The 17,274-nt window shown below is 43.7% G+C and overlaps 1 protein-coding gene across 2 annotated transcripts; it reads left to right on the top strand.

Annotated features, from left to right (window-relative positions):
* The first annotated feature begins 3,494 nt into the window (after window positions 1-3,494).
* On the top strand, window positions 3,495-16,849 carry LOC121854240 (tetraspanin-7-like). 2 transcript variants are annotated; one of them, XM_042348761.1, is made up of 7 exons: window positions 3,495-3,583; window positions 4,623-4,723; window positions 14,065-14,253; window positions 15,021-15,191; window positions 15,610-15,741; window positions 16,010-16,093; window positions 16,457-16,849. In XM_042348761.1, the coding sequence occupies exons 2-7, from the start codon at window positions 4,646-4,648 to the stop codon at window positions 16,523-16,525; spliced, it is 723 nt and encodes a 240-aa protein (XP_042204695.1). In that variant the 5' UTR covers window positions 3,495-3,583; window positions 4,623-4,645; the 3' UTR covers window positions 16,526-16,849. The 2 variants fall into 2 exon arrangements, with proteins under 2 accessions (XP_042204695.1, XP_042204694.1); XM_042348760.1 differs by having other exon boundaries at window positions 3,507-3,572.
* Window positions 16,850-17,274: the final 425 nt, after the last annotated feature.

Raw genomic sequence — 17,274 nt, 5'->3', positions numbered from 1 at the left:
ACCGTAAAAGACAATATAGTATCTGAGGATGGATGGGCAATACAACGAGGAAAACAGTTGATCTCTCTCTTGACTGCTGTGTTGTTCCTCCTTGGTGCCCAGTATCGACCCGTCACCTCTTACGGCGTTGCTAGATTCTCACGGACATCCAAACTATCATTTTTAAAGCCCGGGTGTCTCTCACTTACGTGTATAATCGTGCATCTGAAACAAGAGTTTATCTATATTCATAATTTCATAAATTATTAAAATGTGACTCCCGTAAACGCAAGGACAATCACCCATTGAGTTAGGAAAAAAGGACGTGTGTAGTCCACCCCTGGCATCTCCTCATCCGGATTTGGTCTCGTCTGCGCATGATCAGGATAACATCGGGATGACAGCTCTCATCATCATCCTCTGTTATTCACATTATCGTTTATACCTTATATATCAGGAGAGAGAGAAGGGGAAACACCGCCAGGAGATGGTTGACTGGGTAGAGGGTGAAGGAGGGAAGTGCCGGGGAGAGGAGGATGCTGGTGGTGGTGGTGGCGGGTTCCTGCTTGTACCGCTGCTCGACGCACTTCCGGGATGTTGGGGATGATGTACGGCAGGACCCTGTCTGTCTATCACTGTGTGTGTGTGACTTAAATGTTTGTGAATGTGTTGAGGTGTCTGAATGTTTGTGTATGTTTACAACTGTATTCGTTCCTGTTTGTGGCTGTGTGTGTATGTTTTGTCACTGTACTTGTGTATTTTTGTGACTATTTTTATGACTGTCTTTGTCTGTGTTTTTGACCGATTGTAACCTAACAGTAGATTGGGTTTGGGTGTTTAATTATCAGGTGAAATAAGCTGGGGTGCCTGATCTTTACTCTACACCTATATTGATTTTATTTATTTATATTACCTGTTATTAACTCATATTCTTTAACTGACCAGTGAATTTGCATTTTTGTCTACCCTCGTCCTGCCTGCCTGTCCGTGCTGCAAAACATAGCAATGGAAAATTTTGGTCACTCTTTCCTCCATTTCCAGTTTGATATCATCCAACGTTTTCGTCGCCTCTGCAGGTACGTTTTCTTTCAACATAATAGATTTTCAAAGGGAGACTCTTATCTTTTGCTCGTCCTCGCCTTGGCACGAAAATAGTCCCTCCTTATCTTTAATTACTGTTATCTCCGCCATTTCTCTCTCTTAGATTCTTTTACCTTTTTTATTATATTATTTTATAGATGTAACTATGAGTACATTAACTCAGACCTCAAGCTAAAACTAGGGACTAATTGTTGTGTAAAGAAAGTGTTTAACCGGGAATAAAAATCTGATAATGAAAAGGAAAAGGTTAAAAATGCATCATCACCAAGTGGTAGTACTCGTCTTGATCAGTAAAGTCAACCAGTGTTTGAACTCGATATATTTTCCGTATTTTGCTGTTTCCTTTTCATTAACGTTTATTTTCCTTCAATACTTTATGCAGGAAACAAATAAAACCACTACAGCTCGCCCCGTCTACCCACTGGCTGGCTGCATGTGTGTGTCAGCGCTCAACACGAAGACCCACGAGAGGTAAGGATGGTCATATATGGCGTTGGATATCTCACTTAAGTAATTTGTTTATCATAAAGTTCACTGAGACTGTAAACACAACAAATTATTCCACCTGACAATCATTTCCATCTAGTGAGGACGATTAGTCTCAGTGGGTCAGTTTTTATATCGTATCTCTTAAAAACTTCACCCCTGTCTTCCTATCTATTCTGGAATCTTTATTTTCCTCTCGTTTTTTTATTACACTTTCCTTGCGTTCTCTTTCCACTTCCTTATTTTTTTATTTCGTGTATTTATCAATTTATTTAGGATTATTTACCCTCTTTCAGTGTCCACAATATAAGCATTAGTCTGTTTTACGTTTTTCTACATTTTTCTTCTCATTTGTATGCCCTTGATCACTTCCTCCTCCTATGCTGTTTCAACAGAGCTCTCTCTCTCTCTCTCTCTCTCTCTCTCTCTCTCTCTCTCTCTCTCTCTCTCTCTCTCTCTCTCAGGTAATTTACACTTCAGACTGTCTCCTTCCTCTTCACAGCTCAATAAAAAATCAATTTGGCTTTTGTTCAACTCGCTTTATATGTGAGTCGGTGTTCTGTTGTTTTATGAGTCGAAGTCCTGTTGTTTTGATCGTTGATGACAGTGATTATTATTATTATCATTATTATTATTATTATTGTTGTTCTTGTGATAGTTACTGTATCCTTTCTAGTTCTTGTATCAGTACCTGTAAACAAAGGAGGACTGAGGCGAGAGGTGGTCGTCTCCTCCAGCGGGTACATTACTGAGTCAGGGTGTTGGTGAAGGTAGCGTTGGCTTCTAAAACTTTTCTTCTCCTTCTTCAGGTATAAGATGACAGGAGCTAGAGACAGCGCACTCCGGCCCTCTCACCAGCTAGGCCTACTCATCCTCTAGACCAGTGGTTCTTAACCTTTTTTGAGTCACGGACCCCTTTGAGAATCTGGTGAAAGCTGTGGACCGCCTCCCTAGAAAAATGCACATAAGCACATAAACACAACTTTGCATGCAATGAATATACTTTATTTTATTGAAAATACATTGTCTCATACAGTGTATGACATACACAAAGTATAGTGAATATAAATGTAAAATTTTTATCTGACCTTCACGGACCCCCTGAAGCTCATCCATGGACCCCAGGTTAAGAACCCCTGTTCTAGACCCACTCACCCTCTAGGGCCACTCACTCTTGAGGAATATAGGCCCACTCACCCGCTAGGCTCACTCACCCGCTAGGCTCACTCACCCGCTAGGCCCGCTCAACCACTAGGCCCACTTACCCTTTAGGAATCTAGGGCCACTCACTGACATTTAACAGTGGCTGAACTATAACCTTTGACCTATATATATATATATATATATATATATATATATATATATATATATATATATATATATATATATATATATATATATAACTTTTATTTTTTCCTGGTGACCTTTTAACTCTTGTGTTATAATAATTATCTAGTGTTACACCTGGTCTGTATATCTTCGCTATCGTCCACAACAACAGGAGGTACTGTACTGAGCGAGCAGATTGGCTGACTGCCTTGACATGTACAGTATACTGAACTCTGGATTGCTTGTGTCTCGTAGGTCAATATTCTGGAGAGCTGTCCGTTCGTTCATCTGGTGGAGTAGTGCGGCCACTCGCTCAGATCCTCGCCTTTAAAACTTACTCTCTCAAAACTTTCACCCGGTAATGTTAACTGCCGCTGCCACCGCTTATATGGGTGGTGGTGTTGGTACTTCAGGCGGTTCAAGGGGGAGGATGATGTAAAGGAGACGAGGAAGTTGGTGAAGAATATAATAAATAAAAAATGAAGAAGAGGAATATGAATAGGAAGATGATGGAAGGTGGTGGTGGAGGAGGCAGAGAGAGAGAGAGAGAGAGAGAGATGGGGGGGGGGGTGTGGGAACTGGGAATGCTAGCCAGTAGCCTGCAAGGAGCGTCAGTGTGCGTCGCTCTGTCGCCGGGGGAGGAGTGTTGGCCTCTGCTCTCAGTCGACCCCCAGCAGGTAAACACTAGGTAACACCACACACTAATTAACCCACTTCCTACTTTAAATATTCCACTGACACAAGTAACTAACTGCGTCACCAAACCGTAACGCAACGAAAACAGTTAGGAAACTACGCCATCATTTTGTGTAAATCGTGTAGTTTATATTTCAGTTCACTGTTATTAATATAGTCATGAAAAATAATTGTGTTTTGTTTTGGAAGAATTAATTACAGGAAATTATTTTATTTGTGTGAATGGACACGATAATTGTTATATTAATATTGTATATGTGTGTATGTAGTGTAGGTGGACCAGACCTGTGGTGTTGGTCCTGGGTGATGGACCAGACCTGTGGTGTTGGTCCTGGGTGATGGACCAGACCTGTGGTGTTGGTCCTGGGTGATGGACCAGACCTGTGGTGTTGGTCCTGGGTGATGGACCAGACCTGTGGTGTTGGTCCTGGGTGATGGACCAGACCTGTGGTGTTGGTCCTGGGTGATGGACCAGACCTGTGGTGTTGGTCCTGGGTGATGGACCAGACCTGTGGTGTTGGTCCTGGGTGATGGACCAGACCTGTGGTGTTGGTCCTGGGTGATGGACCAGACCTGTGGTGTTGGTCCTGGGTGATGGACCAGACTTGTGGTGTTGGTCTGGGTGATGGACCAGACCAGACCTGTGGTGTTGGTCCTGGGTGATGGACCAGACCTGTGGTGTTGGTCCTGGGTGTTGGACCAGACCTGTGGTGTTGGTCCTGGGTGATGGACCAGACCTGTGGTGTTGGTCCTGGGTGATGGACCAGACTTGTGGTGTTGGTCCTGGGTGATGGACCAGACCTGTGGTGTTGGTCCTGGGTGATGGACCAGACCTGTGGTGTTGGTCCTGGGTGATGGACCAGACCAGTGGTGTTGGTCCTGGGTGATGGACCAGACCTGTGGTGTTGGTCCTGGGTGATGGACCAGACCTGTGGTGTTGGTCCTGGGTATATTTGTACATTTATCTTTATATAGTTATGTAGAGAGAGAGAGAGAGAGACACTAACCACCACCACCTCCTCACCACACAGACCATCTGCTACGAGGCGGCCAGATGGGTAAACGACTGCAGACGAGGGCCGCTGTGGCCTGCATGAAGACTTTACTCATGATCTTCAACGTGATCTTCTGGGTGAGTAAACCACTTAACACACACGTACTGACGGGGGAGAGTACCGCGTGTGTGTGTGTGTAAGTAACCAAAAATGACTTATATCAGCTGTGAACCCCTAAAGAGTATGCAATATATACCTGTATGGTTAGATATACTGTACGTGTTTTGTCAACCTAGGTGAGTCACAAACAGTTTAGTGTCTACCCTGAACCCCTTCATATGAGCCCCCTTAATACGTATAATACATTGTGTGCACTTCTCACGCACCACAAATAACTGGGTGACTTTGATGGAGTGTGTGGTGTGTGTGTTGTGCAGTGTGGAGGGTGTAGGGTGTGTGGGGTGTAGAGTGTGTGGGGTGTAGGGTGTGTGGGGTGTAGAGTGCGGTGTAGGGTGTGGGGTGTGGTGTGTATCCATGTTGACTTTTTCAAATCTTCAATCTATGGGATACCACAACGTGGTGCACACCTCGGCAGTTCTTGCAATTGGTCCTATGACGCGGGGCCGACCACTGTGTATAATATGTGACGCTTGCTTCATCTCTCCCTCACTGCTCTATATATATTACAGGGAATATTGTTATGTTGACGTTATACTGTTGTTATGTTGACGTTATACTGTTGCTATGTTGACGTATTACTGTTATGTTGACGTATTACTGTTATGTTGACGTATTACTGTTATGTTGACGTATTACTGTTATGTTGACGTATTACTGTTATGTTGACGTATTACTGTTATGTTGACGTTATACTGTTATGTTGATGTTATACTGTTATGTTGACGTATACTGTTAACGTACTCCCCAACATAAGCTTTAAAGGTTCTCACAAATCGTGGCAGAGAAGAAAAATTTCATTAATTTAAGACACTCGGTTGGTTCTCACCTTCTGCATGACTCGCACTGTTAAGTACTTAAAGGAGACTTTCGGAAAGCTCTTCGGGTTATGAAAGTGCAAACAGTCACTCAATCAGTCTAAGAGAGAGCAAACAGTCAGTCGGTCTTAAAGGTGATAATGTTTGTTGACCTTCTGGTGACTGGGTGTTTCTCTGCATATTGACTGTTAGGAGTAAGACTGGATGGGTATACGGTCAGCAACCCGTCAACTCCGACGAACTGTGGCAGTCAGGATGTACAGTTGCTAGTTCCTGAGTACAGGTACATTGTTAAGGTCAAGCAGAGAGGAAAAGAACCTAACCTAACCGTCCTTAAATAATCTACCATCCCAGGGCTGAAATAAAACCAATGTATTTTATTTTTCATCCGTTGCTAAACGGTGCTATTTTCAGTAGTGTCCAGATATAGCCAAAAAAGATTCCCCAGGGGCTAATTCAGGCCATATTGTAGCCAAACTTGGCGTGCACAGTAGATAAGTCATGATGAAAGAAGATGTCAACGATACGTGTTTTGGGGACATTGTGCTGTTGAACGTTATGGTGTGGTGAGGGGGGTGGGGGGGACTTGACCTCATGTACTAATGTTTAGTGTTTTGGTGTTTGTCATTGACGTTTGTGTGGGTAGGATAAGGGAAGGTAAAGTAGGTTAGGGTTAGGTTAGGCAAGGGAGGCTTGAGAAATTTGTACGTGTCGGATCCTTACCTTAAAGTGGTCGTGTCACTCTTTCCTCGGGCGGGTGGTGATTGTGGTAGTGATGATAGGTCGTATTGGTGATGGTAGTAGTGTAGTGGTGGTGAGAGATGGTGATGGTGATGAGGATAGTAGTGATGTTGATGATGGTAGTTGTGGTGATGGCGGTGCTTTGTGTATTAATTACTAGTATTAGTGGTATTTATGACATATGGGGTTGATTATATTCTTGTAATCTTAATTAATTATGATTAATGTGTGTTAAATAATCGTAGCTGTAATCAAAATAATTTATATCTATGTAGTCTAAATCTAATCATAATCCCACATTTAAAAAAAGCTGTAATCACGTTGTAATCATAATGCGTCTTTTTATATTGCTTGTAATCGTAAATCAACCCCCCCCCCCAAAAGAAAATATATCGTCTTAATATTACATACGGTATAATGTTCGATTTACTAACATGGTCATTTGGAGTCTCTCAAGGGGGGGGGGGGGGTGACGTCACGAGGACCACTTCTTTCTTTATCTTGTTTCCGCTTTATCTGTCTCTTTCCATCTCTCTTCTTTTACTTTCATTGACTTCTTCTTCGGTCTTCCCTGCCACCTTTCTTGTTATTTCCTGTTCGTCCTAATTTTTTGTTAATCTTTTCCTCTCTTTTTATTATCTCTTTATTCTCTCCTGCTATCCCTATCTCCCTCTATTTCATCTTTAAACTAACTACCATCTCTCTCTCTCTCTCTCACACATCTGCCTTAGTTCACCTGTAATCGGCAGGTATATAAATCCCACGTTTAATTAGCCCCATCACCTTAGTATGGTAATGAAGACGGTTAATGTGGAGTGGCAGCCATCAATTGGTCGAGGAAGCAAACACGATTAAATAATTATGACCTGGGTAACAAATGGCCGCCGCTGGGAAGGAGTAATTTAAATACATCGTGAGTTTGTTGACCTTTTGATCAGGATGATTGAGAATGTCTTTAAGGTAATATAGATGTATAATGTGGATTCTCGGTGTGTTCTCGTGAGGTTTGAGTTACCTTAGTACAGTTTGTTGATGGCCTTCTTATACATTATTGAATATATCTTAGTTATTATCGTTCGGTAGAGTTTGTGATCAGTGGTAAACCGCGCTTTTAATTTTAGGATTACAGTTATTAAGATCGTGATTGGCTCTCAACACGTAAGCGACCGCCTCTGATTGGGTATCCATATGTGAACGCCTAGCCAATTGGCTGTCCGCATGTAAATGCCTCTCTGATTGGCTGTGGATGTGTAAGCGCCTCGCTGATTGTCTGTGCGCGTGTAAACTACTCTCTGATTGGCTTTCCACTCGTAAGCTCCTCACTGATTGGCTGTCAGCATGTAAACGCCTTGCTGATTGGCTGGTACTCTCGCTGTGGGCTGTCCATTAGCTTAGAGACTGCAGTATGTATGTAAGCGGCTCGCTGATTGGCCGGTGGGGAATACTCTCTCAGTGTTAATATTTTCGTGGCGGGAAACTAACCCGGATATAATCTTGGCGTTGGTGAGTAAAATACGCGCGAGTGAGACTTATTGTGACGCTTATGACCCTACCAGGACTACTCTCTCTCCATCATTATCGTACCTCCTCCACCTCCCTCTTCCGTCATGGTCGTCCCCGTGTCCTGTTATCCTCGAGTTACCAGATGTATATTTTTCCCTTAATTCTTTTGTATTTCTGTCTACCCAGTATTTATTTTAATAATAACCTATAATGACCTATAGTGACCTGTAATGGTCTATAATGACTTATTGCGACCTAGTCTCATGTGACCTCTCCCTAAATTCTCCTTAATGTCCCCCTAAACTCATTTGACCTCTTCTTAACCCTCTTGATCTCTCATAGCCTCTTTGCTGACCCTACTTGACCTTATTTGACATCCTTAACCTCTTTAACCACCGCACTTTACCCATCTGACCTCTTTTGACCTCAACCTGACATCCCTGACCATATTCGACCTTTCCAAAACCTCTCTCTCCATAACCTCCTCATTTGACCTCTCCTGACATTGCTGACCTAATTTAACCTCTTCTTATACTTTATTTGACCTCTTATCCGTAGAGTCGAGGAAGTTAAGGTGTGTGTGTGGAGGGGATCTGTTACTGCTGTGTTCGACATGGTTCTTTAATTAACAGCAGCTGTTCTCTCACCCGTGCTGTCAGCTTTAGTTACCCCCCCCCAGTTAGCTGCCTTGCTGTCCTCTATCCTGTGTGTGTGTGTGTGTGTGTGTGTGTGTGTGTGTGTGTGTGTGTACTACCAGGCAGGGCAGTGAGTGTTCCCCCTTGAAGATACGCCAGACAGACAGCTCCCTGGCGGCCATAACAGGAACTATGGTCTTGTAAACAAACCTGCACACTCCTCCTGTACCTTGAGTCAGGTCTACTGTAGGTTAAACACTCTTGTACTTTATGGATTTCTTAAGGGTAGGTTAGGGGAGGGGGGGGGACCTTGTACTTGATTTAAAGGAATTTTTAGGATACGAGAAGAAATTAATATATTTTTAAGGGAGGTTGAAGGTTTTTGTACTTTTATTCCAAGTACAACTCCACCACCACCAACATTACACCGTCACTACTCTTGCCAACACTACTACCATCACCCCTGCCACCACTACTACCACCACCCCTGCCACCACTACTACCATCACCCCTGCCACCACTACTACCATCACCCCTGCCACCACTACTACCCTTTGCCACCACTACTACCATCATCCCTTGCCACCACTACTACCACCACCCCTGCCACCACTACTACCACCACCCCTGCCACCACTACTACCATCACCCCTGCCACCACTACTACCATCACCCCTGCCACCAGTAGTAGTAGTGGGTCTTCGTCTTACCCTCCCTATCATCCCCTTTAAGACCGTAGTGGACCCCCGCGCGTCGTGTCGCTTAAGATAACAACTTCTCTCCAACACACTTTCCTTAACACAACTTACACGGCGAGAGAGTGGAAGAGGGAGTTGCTTTCTCTCTCTCTTCCTCTAATCCCTCACTCACTCTTCCTCTCTCTCTCTCACTCTACCTCTCTCTGCCTCTCCCTCCCTCCCTCACACTCTCCTCTCACTCTCCCTCTTCCGTGACCACACACTCGACCCCTCAAATCTGGAGTGAGTGTGTGATATTAGTTTGGTCAGGAGTAAGAGTGTGGTACTTGGCTCAGATTCACAAGTGGCGTGTGTGTGTGTGTGTGTGTGTGTGTGTGTGTGTGTGTGTGTGTGTGTGTATAAATTGGTGTGATTTAGTAATTAACTCACGGTGTGTTGTCATATGAAGTGTGTGACAAAGAAGAAGTGTAACAGGTAGGGAAGGTGCGTGACAGGTAGATAATAACGTGTGAGAGGTAGGAGCGTGTGACAGGTAGAGAAGGTGTATGACAGACAGGTTTGGAAGGTGTGTGACAGGTGTAGAAGATGTGTGACACGTGTAGAAGATTTGTGACAGGGAAGGAAGATGTGTGACAGGTGTAGAAGATGTGTGACAGGTGTGGAAGGTGTGTGACAGGCTTGGAAGGATGATGACGTAACTGAGGATATATGTGTTTGGCACTGCTCGATCCAGTGGTGGCACTCAACCGGTCGATGGTGCCTGGTCCTCACCCCCTATTACCTGGTGGTGGTGGTGCATTCGAGTTGGTAGTTGTTATGTTGGGGGAAAGGGGTGCTAGGTGGTGGAAGGAGTGCAAGATGGTAGTGGTCGAGTGGTTTTATTGGCTCCGTGTGTTTGTTAGGGTGTGAGGTGCTAGGGTGTTAATACCTCACTAGGCACCGGCAGTAATAAACTCTGCGGTAGTCGTTCTCCACATTCTACTAACTGATTCATAGAGTCACGCGCCGCCTACACTCTCGCTCTTCACTACCAAGAATTAGTTTCTGCCAGTAGGTTGTGACGTGTGTGTGTGTGTGTGTGTGTGTATGTGTGTGTGTGTGTGTGTGTGTGTGTGTGTGTGTGTGTGTGTGTGTGTGTGTGTGTGTGTGTGTGTGTGTGTGTGTGTGTGGAACCCTGCGATCAATGACAAGACATTGATAGAACGTGAAGTCTCTAGAATATACATCAGATAATCCAGTAGGAATAACAGGACACAATACGTCGATCAGCTGACTGTGTGTGTGTGTGTACAGTGCATTGATCAGAGGGAGAGAGAGGTTCATCCCAGTGACACTCTCTTTAATCTCACCTTTATTATCACTTCTGTTGTTCCTTAATTAATCACAAGATGGGAGCCCACAAACACAGAGACCTAGATATTATTTTTTTTCTCTTGTTTCTTTTAATAAGACAGTGAGACATTCCTCGTGATTGTCGGTGTTTCTAGGACGTGATGTTGTCCCCTGTCTGGTTGGTAAAAATATCACCACTCATCACCCACATGTATACCTTCTGTGTAATAAATTTATCCTGTATGGTGTTGTTCATCATCATCATCATCGTCATGTTAGGTTTTCATCATTTTATCATAAACAAAACACACACTACAGATATATCCAACTCACTTTGGTCATGATTCACTCTCTTCTCTATGGCAACACCGTCGCTACATCTCTGTTTTTTCTGGACGGACGCCAAGCTAATACGTGGCAACACTGTGAAGGTCATTAAGACACACACACACACACACACACACACACACACACACACACACACACACACACCTTACAATGGCTGTGTTGTGTCAACTTGCAGGACCTGTAATTCAATTAAGTCAATAAACTGCCACAAGACGACTGTTCTGGTAAGGGAAAACTATAGAAATGGTGTAGTTTTGTCATTGTTATTGGAGGGGTGGTGGTGATGGTAATGGTGGTGATTGTGATAGTAGTGGTAGTAGTGATGGTAAAGGTGGTGGTAGTGGTGGTGTTGGTGATGGTGGTAGTAGTGGTGGTTGAGGTTATGACAGTGGTGGTGGTGGTGAGTGTTTGTGATGGTGATGATGGTGGTATGTAGTTGCGGTGGTATTGGTGGTGGCGATGGATGGTTGTGGTGGTTGACAGGGAAGCGAATAATCCTACCAACACATCCAATAATCCTACCAACATATCCTTCTGTCCTTGGGTGGCAGGAAGAGGCGCCCCTTCCTTGCTGGGCCGAGCCATTCATATCCTTCTGTCCTTGGGTGGCAGGAAGAGGCGCCCCTTCCTTGCTGGGCCGAGCCATTCTTGATTGTTGCTTCCCTCACTCTCTCACCTCCCTCCCCCCTCTCCTCAACTTCCCTCCCTTTACCCTTCCACCCTTCACTCTCATCCTCCCTCTCTTTCCCATCACTCACTCTCCTCTCCCTGCGTCCCCTCACCCTCCTTTCCTTCAGTCTCCCCTCCTTATCATTAATTCCTCCCTCCCCTCTCGCCTTACTCTCCCCTCCTTCCCCTAATTTCCTCCCTTCCCGCTCCTCTTCTGTCCTCAGGCCCTACCCTCACTTCCTCCTCTTTATCCCTCGGCGCACTTTACACACACACACCACTACCACCATTATCATAAGTATTCTCATTATAACAAGTATTTTTAACAGTAGTAGTCTTGGCGATTGTAGTACTAGTTACTCATGAATGATATCAATATTGTTAACACTAATATCGTCATTGTGTTATCATCATCATCGTCATCATTATCATCATCACTACCCTTGTTACAGTTATCATCATCATCGTTACTCTTGCCATAGCTATCATCACCATCATCACCCGTCACAGTTATCATCACTATCAACATTACATGCTCGTGGTAGGCGGCCGTTTCAGGCATCATACAGAGGCAGGTATCCGCACAGTTATGGTTCGCGAGACGTGAATCCGCCTCCATAAACTCAGGGTTAAGTCCACCTAATACCATATCTCATACCCGTTCCCAAGATGAACGATTATAGCTCAGCGGGGAGCCTAGATTTGCAGAGATTTGTACCGTGTATTTTTCCCCTCAACCTCTAGTCAAGAAAATGTAAATTCAGCGACGGTAGAATCCCAGTTTACAGTTGTATTTGTTAAGACGTCCTGGTCACACTAGCTGCCTGATGTTAGATGCGTTCAAACTTTAATAATCTCGGCAGGGAAATTTAACGTAGGAACCTTTGACTTTTAACTAGAGACGTTCACTTAAAATCAGTTAGGAGATAAATTACATTGAGATATCACCTTAGGAGACAAAGTTAACGTAATGTTTCTTCCCAAATATTCTGGACCTTAATATTGCTCTGCTAATTAAAGTTGAGTCTATAGTTTAAGTTGGTCTCATAACTGATGGTAAATAAACGTATCTAGTTAACTTCTCTGCGTGATATTAATTTTGTGTTTTAGCTTAAGTTAACCATATTAGGTGCATTCTTAAATCTTCCCTTACCAGGAATAGTCATCGTAGGAGCCACTGAGACTGTGGACGCAGGTAGCCCGAGAGTTGTGGAGGTATGATAGCCTCTAGTCCTGTGTTAATTACGTTTTAAAATCTTGAATATCTTGTGATTTGCCCCTGAAGCACCCCCTCTCTCTCGTGTGTGTGTGTGTGTGTTGGAGCAAGTGATGAGTGTTGCCAATGTGGATATATGCATTTATTAAACCTGGGATGAGAAGGCAAATATTAGAATAGAGTGGTGGAGAAGACATTAAAACTCTGCTTCGGAGGAGATAGCATACATTAAAACAGAGGAGGAAAGTGTACAGTATGTTAAAATAAATAAGAAGAGGAGAATGTGGAAACCATTCTATGTACAGGTATTTAGATGGGCAACAGTTACCAACGACTATATAAGACATATTTATACATGGTAAAGATCACCAGCTTAGACCATAACATACACACACCCAAGGGTTACAGAACTCTCACACTCAGCAACCATTTCGCATATTAAGTCATTTATATATAACATTGCTTCCCATCACCAGTGCAGTTCGGCAACCGCGAAAACTCTCCGTCAAATGGCGCGAAACATGGAGTGAAGGAAAGGGGTTTGTAAACAACGCTGGTATTTTAATTTACTAATACATATCATCAAGTCTTCTGTTTATTTCTAGATTGAATTTGAATTATACACATTAAGGTTGTTTTAGAAAAGGAAAATTATTCAATGAAGTGTTTATATGGGCATTTTAACGTAGAAAGTTATTCATTGTACGTCTGGCAGTGGGGTGAAGTTCAAGCAGCAGCCTCCTATATTAATCAATAATTCCGGGTTGGGATGCGAAGCTAAATATAGGATAGGGTTATTGAAATTTCGGGGAAGATTTTAAGCACCTGTTTTCCGAATCCTTATATTCATCGTTATTAAATCCCTCATTACGATGGATATTGAAATTTCAGGTGAAAATGTCATATTGTCTACAATACTTGCCTAATTATGTGCGTAATTGATGGTCTGGAGAAGTATACACACAAAGTTAGCTACAAATATACACACCCAGAGAAAGAGAGAGAGAGAGAGAGAGAGAGAGAGAGAGAGAGAGAGAGAGATTCCTTCCTTCCGTCACGTTTAATATAAAACACACACACGCACTGTCTCTCTCTCTTATAATTACACTTTTAATGAAGAGGAAGAAAACTTTGACCTTGTTTCCATCCCAGGGTCAATACAGATCACATATCCGGTAATTAACTGGTACTAGGTCGGTGCAGGGCAATACCTAGATGGGGGAGACCGAGGGGGGAGGCAAGAACCCTCTCTCTCTCTCTCTCTGTCTCTCTCTCTCTCTCTCTCTGTCTCTCTCTCTCTCTCTCTCTCTGTGCCATACCACTAATAGTGTCTCCTGACAGATAATGGGAGCATTGATGGTGGCGGCGGGGATCCTGGTGAAGGTGGAGGTGTACAAGTATGTGGAGGTGTCACCTGAGTTCTCTGCCACAGCACCCTATGTCCTGGTGGCTACAGGAGGCCTCATGCTCCTGCTTGGGCTGCTGGCTTGTTGCTGCACCGCGAAAGGCCAGCCTGTACTCCTCTACATCGTGAGTCTGTTTGTCTGTGTTTTGTTTTTTTGTTGGGGGAAGAACTCTATTTGCTATTGACCCTGACCTTGACCTCTCACAATTCCCATGACCCTTGACCCGTTCTTTCAGTCCGAGGCCTTCCCATATGACCTGCTATTGTAAGTCTGTGTATTGTTGGGACTTGCTAGAACCGTGACCTGGGCCTTAACCAAAGTGAATTTCACTGAATTTATGTACCTGTATTAAATATATTCGTACTTAGTTTAGCCGTCCCCAAACCTAGCTTAATTTTACCAAACTCAACCATAACCTACACCTAACATACGTAGCCTAATCTGATCAACCCCTAACCTGACCTAATGTAATTAATCCCTAACATTAGTGATGTACCCATCATCAACCTAGCCTAGCCTGAGTAATTCTAGGCCAACCCCCTACCACAAAGTAACCTCACTAACTCCGAACACAACCTAACTTATTCTTCTTGGCTTTAGCATGAAAACTCAGGATTCAGGGATTTAATTTTGGCCCATCATGGGCCGCCCATGTCTCCTGTCATCAGTATGCGGCCTCTATCTGGTAAACACAAATGACCAATTCTTTTAACTTCTACCTATGACAGTCACTGATTCTTAGACAGTTTCATCAATTGGAGGCCTACCATATGACCTATATCTATGACTTCAATAACTCCTTGTTCTGCACACTAGGAACTCTATCATGTAACCTGCACTGTATTTTAACCTGTATCTATGATATCACTAATCCCCCTCCCTGTTCATCAGTATGCGGCCTTCCTGTTGGTGATCTTCGTGATCATGGTGGGATCTGGGGTGAGCACTTGGGCCTACAGGAAGCACCTGAAGACAGGCTATGAGGACGGGCTCACCAGGGCCTTCACCGAGTACGAGAGATCACCCACTATGAGTAGCGCTGTCAACAGCCTCCAGAATATGGTGAGTCCAGAACATTTCCATTCTTCTATAATATCCCTGGTTGACAATCTCTATGATAATTATCTGCCTGGTAATAGAAGAAGGCTCACTCCTTACAATGACGCTGAAAGTAAAAAAAAAATAATATAATGAAGGGGAGAGGAAGGGATGCTTTCTGATTCACACTGCAACTATGAGGAGTCTGATACACCCACAGCGTGATTACATATTGTAAAGAAAAAGTAACAACTCTGTGAAGCCCAATAAAATTCCAATTGATTTTCATTTTCTTATGTTGCAGATTTATCTCCCTGAACAATACAAAGTTCCATCCTTAAGTCCCCAAGAAGCAGATGTCAGTCACCAACAAGCTTTTAAACACTTCATCACAATAAGGTGGCTTCTTTGATCACCAATTAATATGACAATTTCTTTTCAGCTTCAGTGTTGTGGGATACAGAATGCGAGCGACTGGGTGGCTATGCCCTACGGCCAGAACCACGACCCTCCCTACCCAGCCTCCTGCTGTAGGGAGGTTCAGGATAACTCATGTATTGCCCTTCACCCTCAGGTAGGTGTAAACCTGAATGACAACTTTATTTATTATTATTATCATTATTTTATTATTATTAATTGTTATTATTATGGCTGCATATTGTCACATGCAGTCTTCTACCGTCCTCAAATATCTTGGTGCGCACATGTTCACTACCTTCATATCAACTACTGGTATTAATTGTGTACGGGTTAATTGCTCCCTTTATCATCCCCTCCCTCTATTCCACTCTACCTCCCTCCTACCAAAGTATGTCCCATACAACAGTATATATACCCTGCAGGGCTGCTACTCAACTGTGGTGCACTTCCTAGAGTCTAGCATGGGTGTCATCCTCATCAGCTCCCTATGCTTTGCTAGCTTCCAGGTGAGTCAGTGTGCAGGTGTTCTTTAGGGCACCTGAGCTACCAGAGAAACGGTTTTTATCTGTTTAATGTTCTTGTGATAAATGTATTCATTATAGATATGAGAAATTTATTATACATTAGGTTTTTGAAGTTCTTATAATAATGTTGAAATTTGCCTCTTTCAATAACCATGTTCAAGTGATACAAGAGCTTTTGCTTACATTAGCTGGTAAATGTTTCTATAATTACAATGTTCAGTTTTACCTTTAGAGAAGTCTGTTGTAAAATGGAAGTCAGATGGAACCTAGATTCTTATATTTAATTTATGATGTTCCAGACAACTATATTTTCTGGTGATTAAAGATTTCCTTTTCTGTGGACAGTTTGTGGGGGTGATCTTGGCTTGCTGCCTTGCCCGCAACATCAACAGGGCCAAATATGAGCAGGTCTGAGGTCGCGCCCCGCTCCCCCGCCCACTCCCGGCGCCCACTGACCAGCAGTACGCCCATGCCTACACCCACCCATCACGACCCATCGCCCATGCTACCATCGGCAGAAGTCTCTCTGGAGGGGCACGGTCCCTGCCTCGGCCAACGCCCAGGCCAGCGCCCCCAGAGACCTCCTTCCATGTGTAGGGTGTTCCCAGGCGATCAAAAACACCTTCTCCATTGCTTCAAGATTTGTGTTTATTATTGAGTTCTTCCTAAAGGAGGCGTGGAAAGAAGGAACTAAAGAAATACTGTGGGCTTAAGGTAATGGTGTATAGGGGAGTGGGGTTTGGGGGAGTGGGGATGGGGGAGTGGGATATGGGAGGGGAGGGATATGTATAGGTAGTGGTATATGGGAGGGAGGGAGTGGGACATGGGAGGGAGTGGGGCATGGGAGGGTATACCAGAGTGGGACATGAGGGGGAGGAAGATCAGGTAATGATTTTCACTCAAAAATGACCCGTCAGCAGAAGTTAATTTGTCTTTTGATGATACAAGGAGAATGACCTCGCAATTTCAATACTAGTGTTCTTTTCCTTAAATTGCAATAACCAGTTTAGGACCCATCAGAGGTTGAACACCTTCACCCAGTAATTATGGTTCTTTACACAGTCTAGTAGAACCCATCTATAGTGGAGGTCCTTTACACAACCCGAGAATCAAGGTTCTTTACAAAGTAGAACCCAACAGTGACTGCATTGAAATATCTGTGA

The sequence above is a fragment of the Homarus americanus genome, unplaced genomic scaffold (assembly GCF_018991925.1).
Source record: "Homarus americanus isolate GMGI-L3 unplaced genomic scaffold, GMGI_Hamer_2.0 scaffold54443, whole genome shotgun sequence".
Taxonomy (NCBI): domain Eukaryota; kingdom Metazoa; phylum Arthropoda; class Malacostraca; order Decapoda; family Nephropidae; genus Homarus; species Homarus americanus.
This window is presented reverse-complemented; position numbering and strand designations above follow the sequence as displayed.

Coding starts and splice junctions, on each gene's coding strand:
- LOC121854240 (XM_042348761.1), top strand. CDS start 4,646: ATGGGTAAACGACTGCAGACGAGGGCCGCTGTGGCCTGCATGAAGACT. Junction 4,724..14,064: donor TCTTCAACGTGATCTTCTGG/GTGAGTAAACCA, acceptor GTCTCCTGACAG/ATAATGGGAGCATTGATGGT. Junction 15,192..15,609: donor TCAACAGCCTCCAGAATATG/GTGAGTCCAGAA, acceptor ATTTCTTTTCAG/CTTCAGTGTTGTGGGATACA.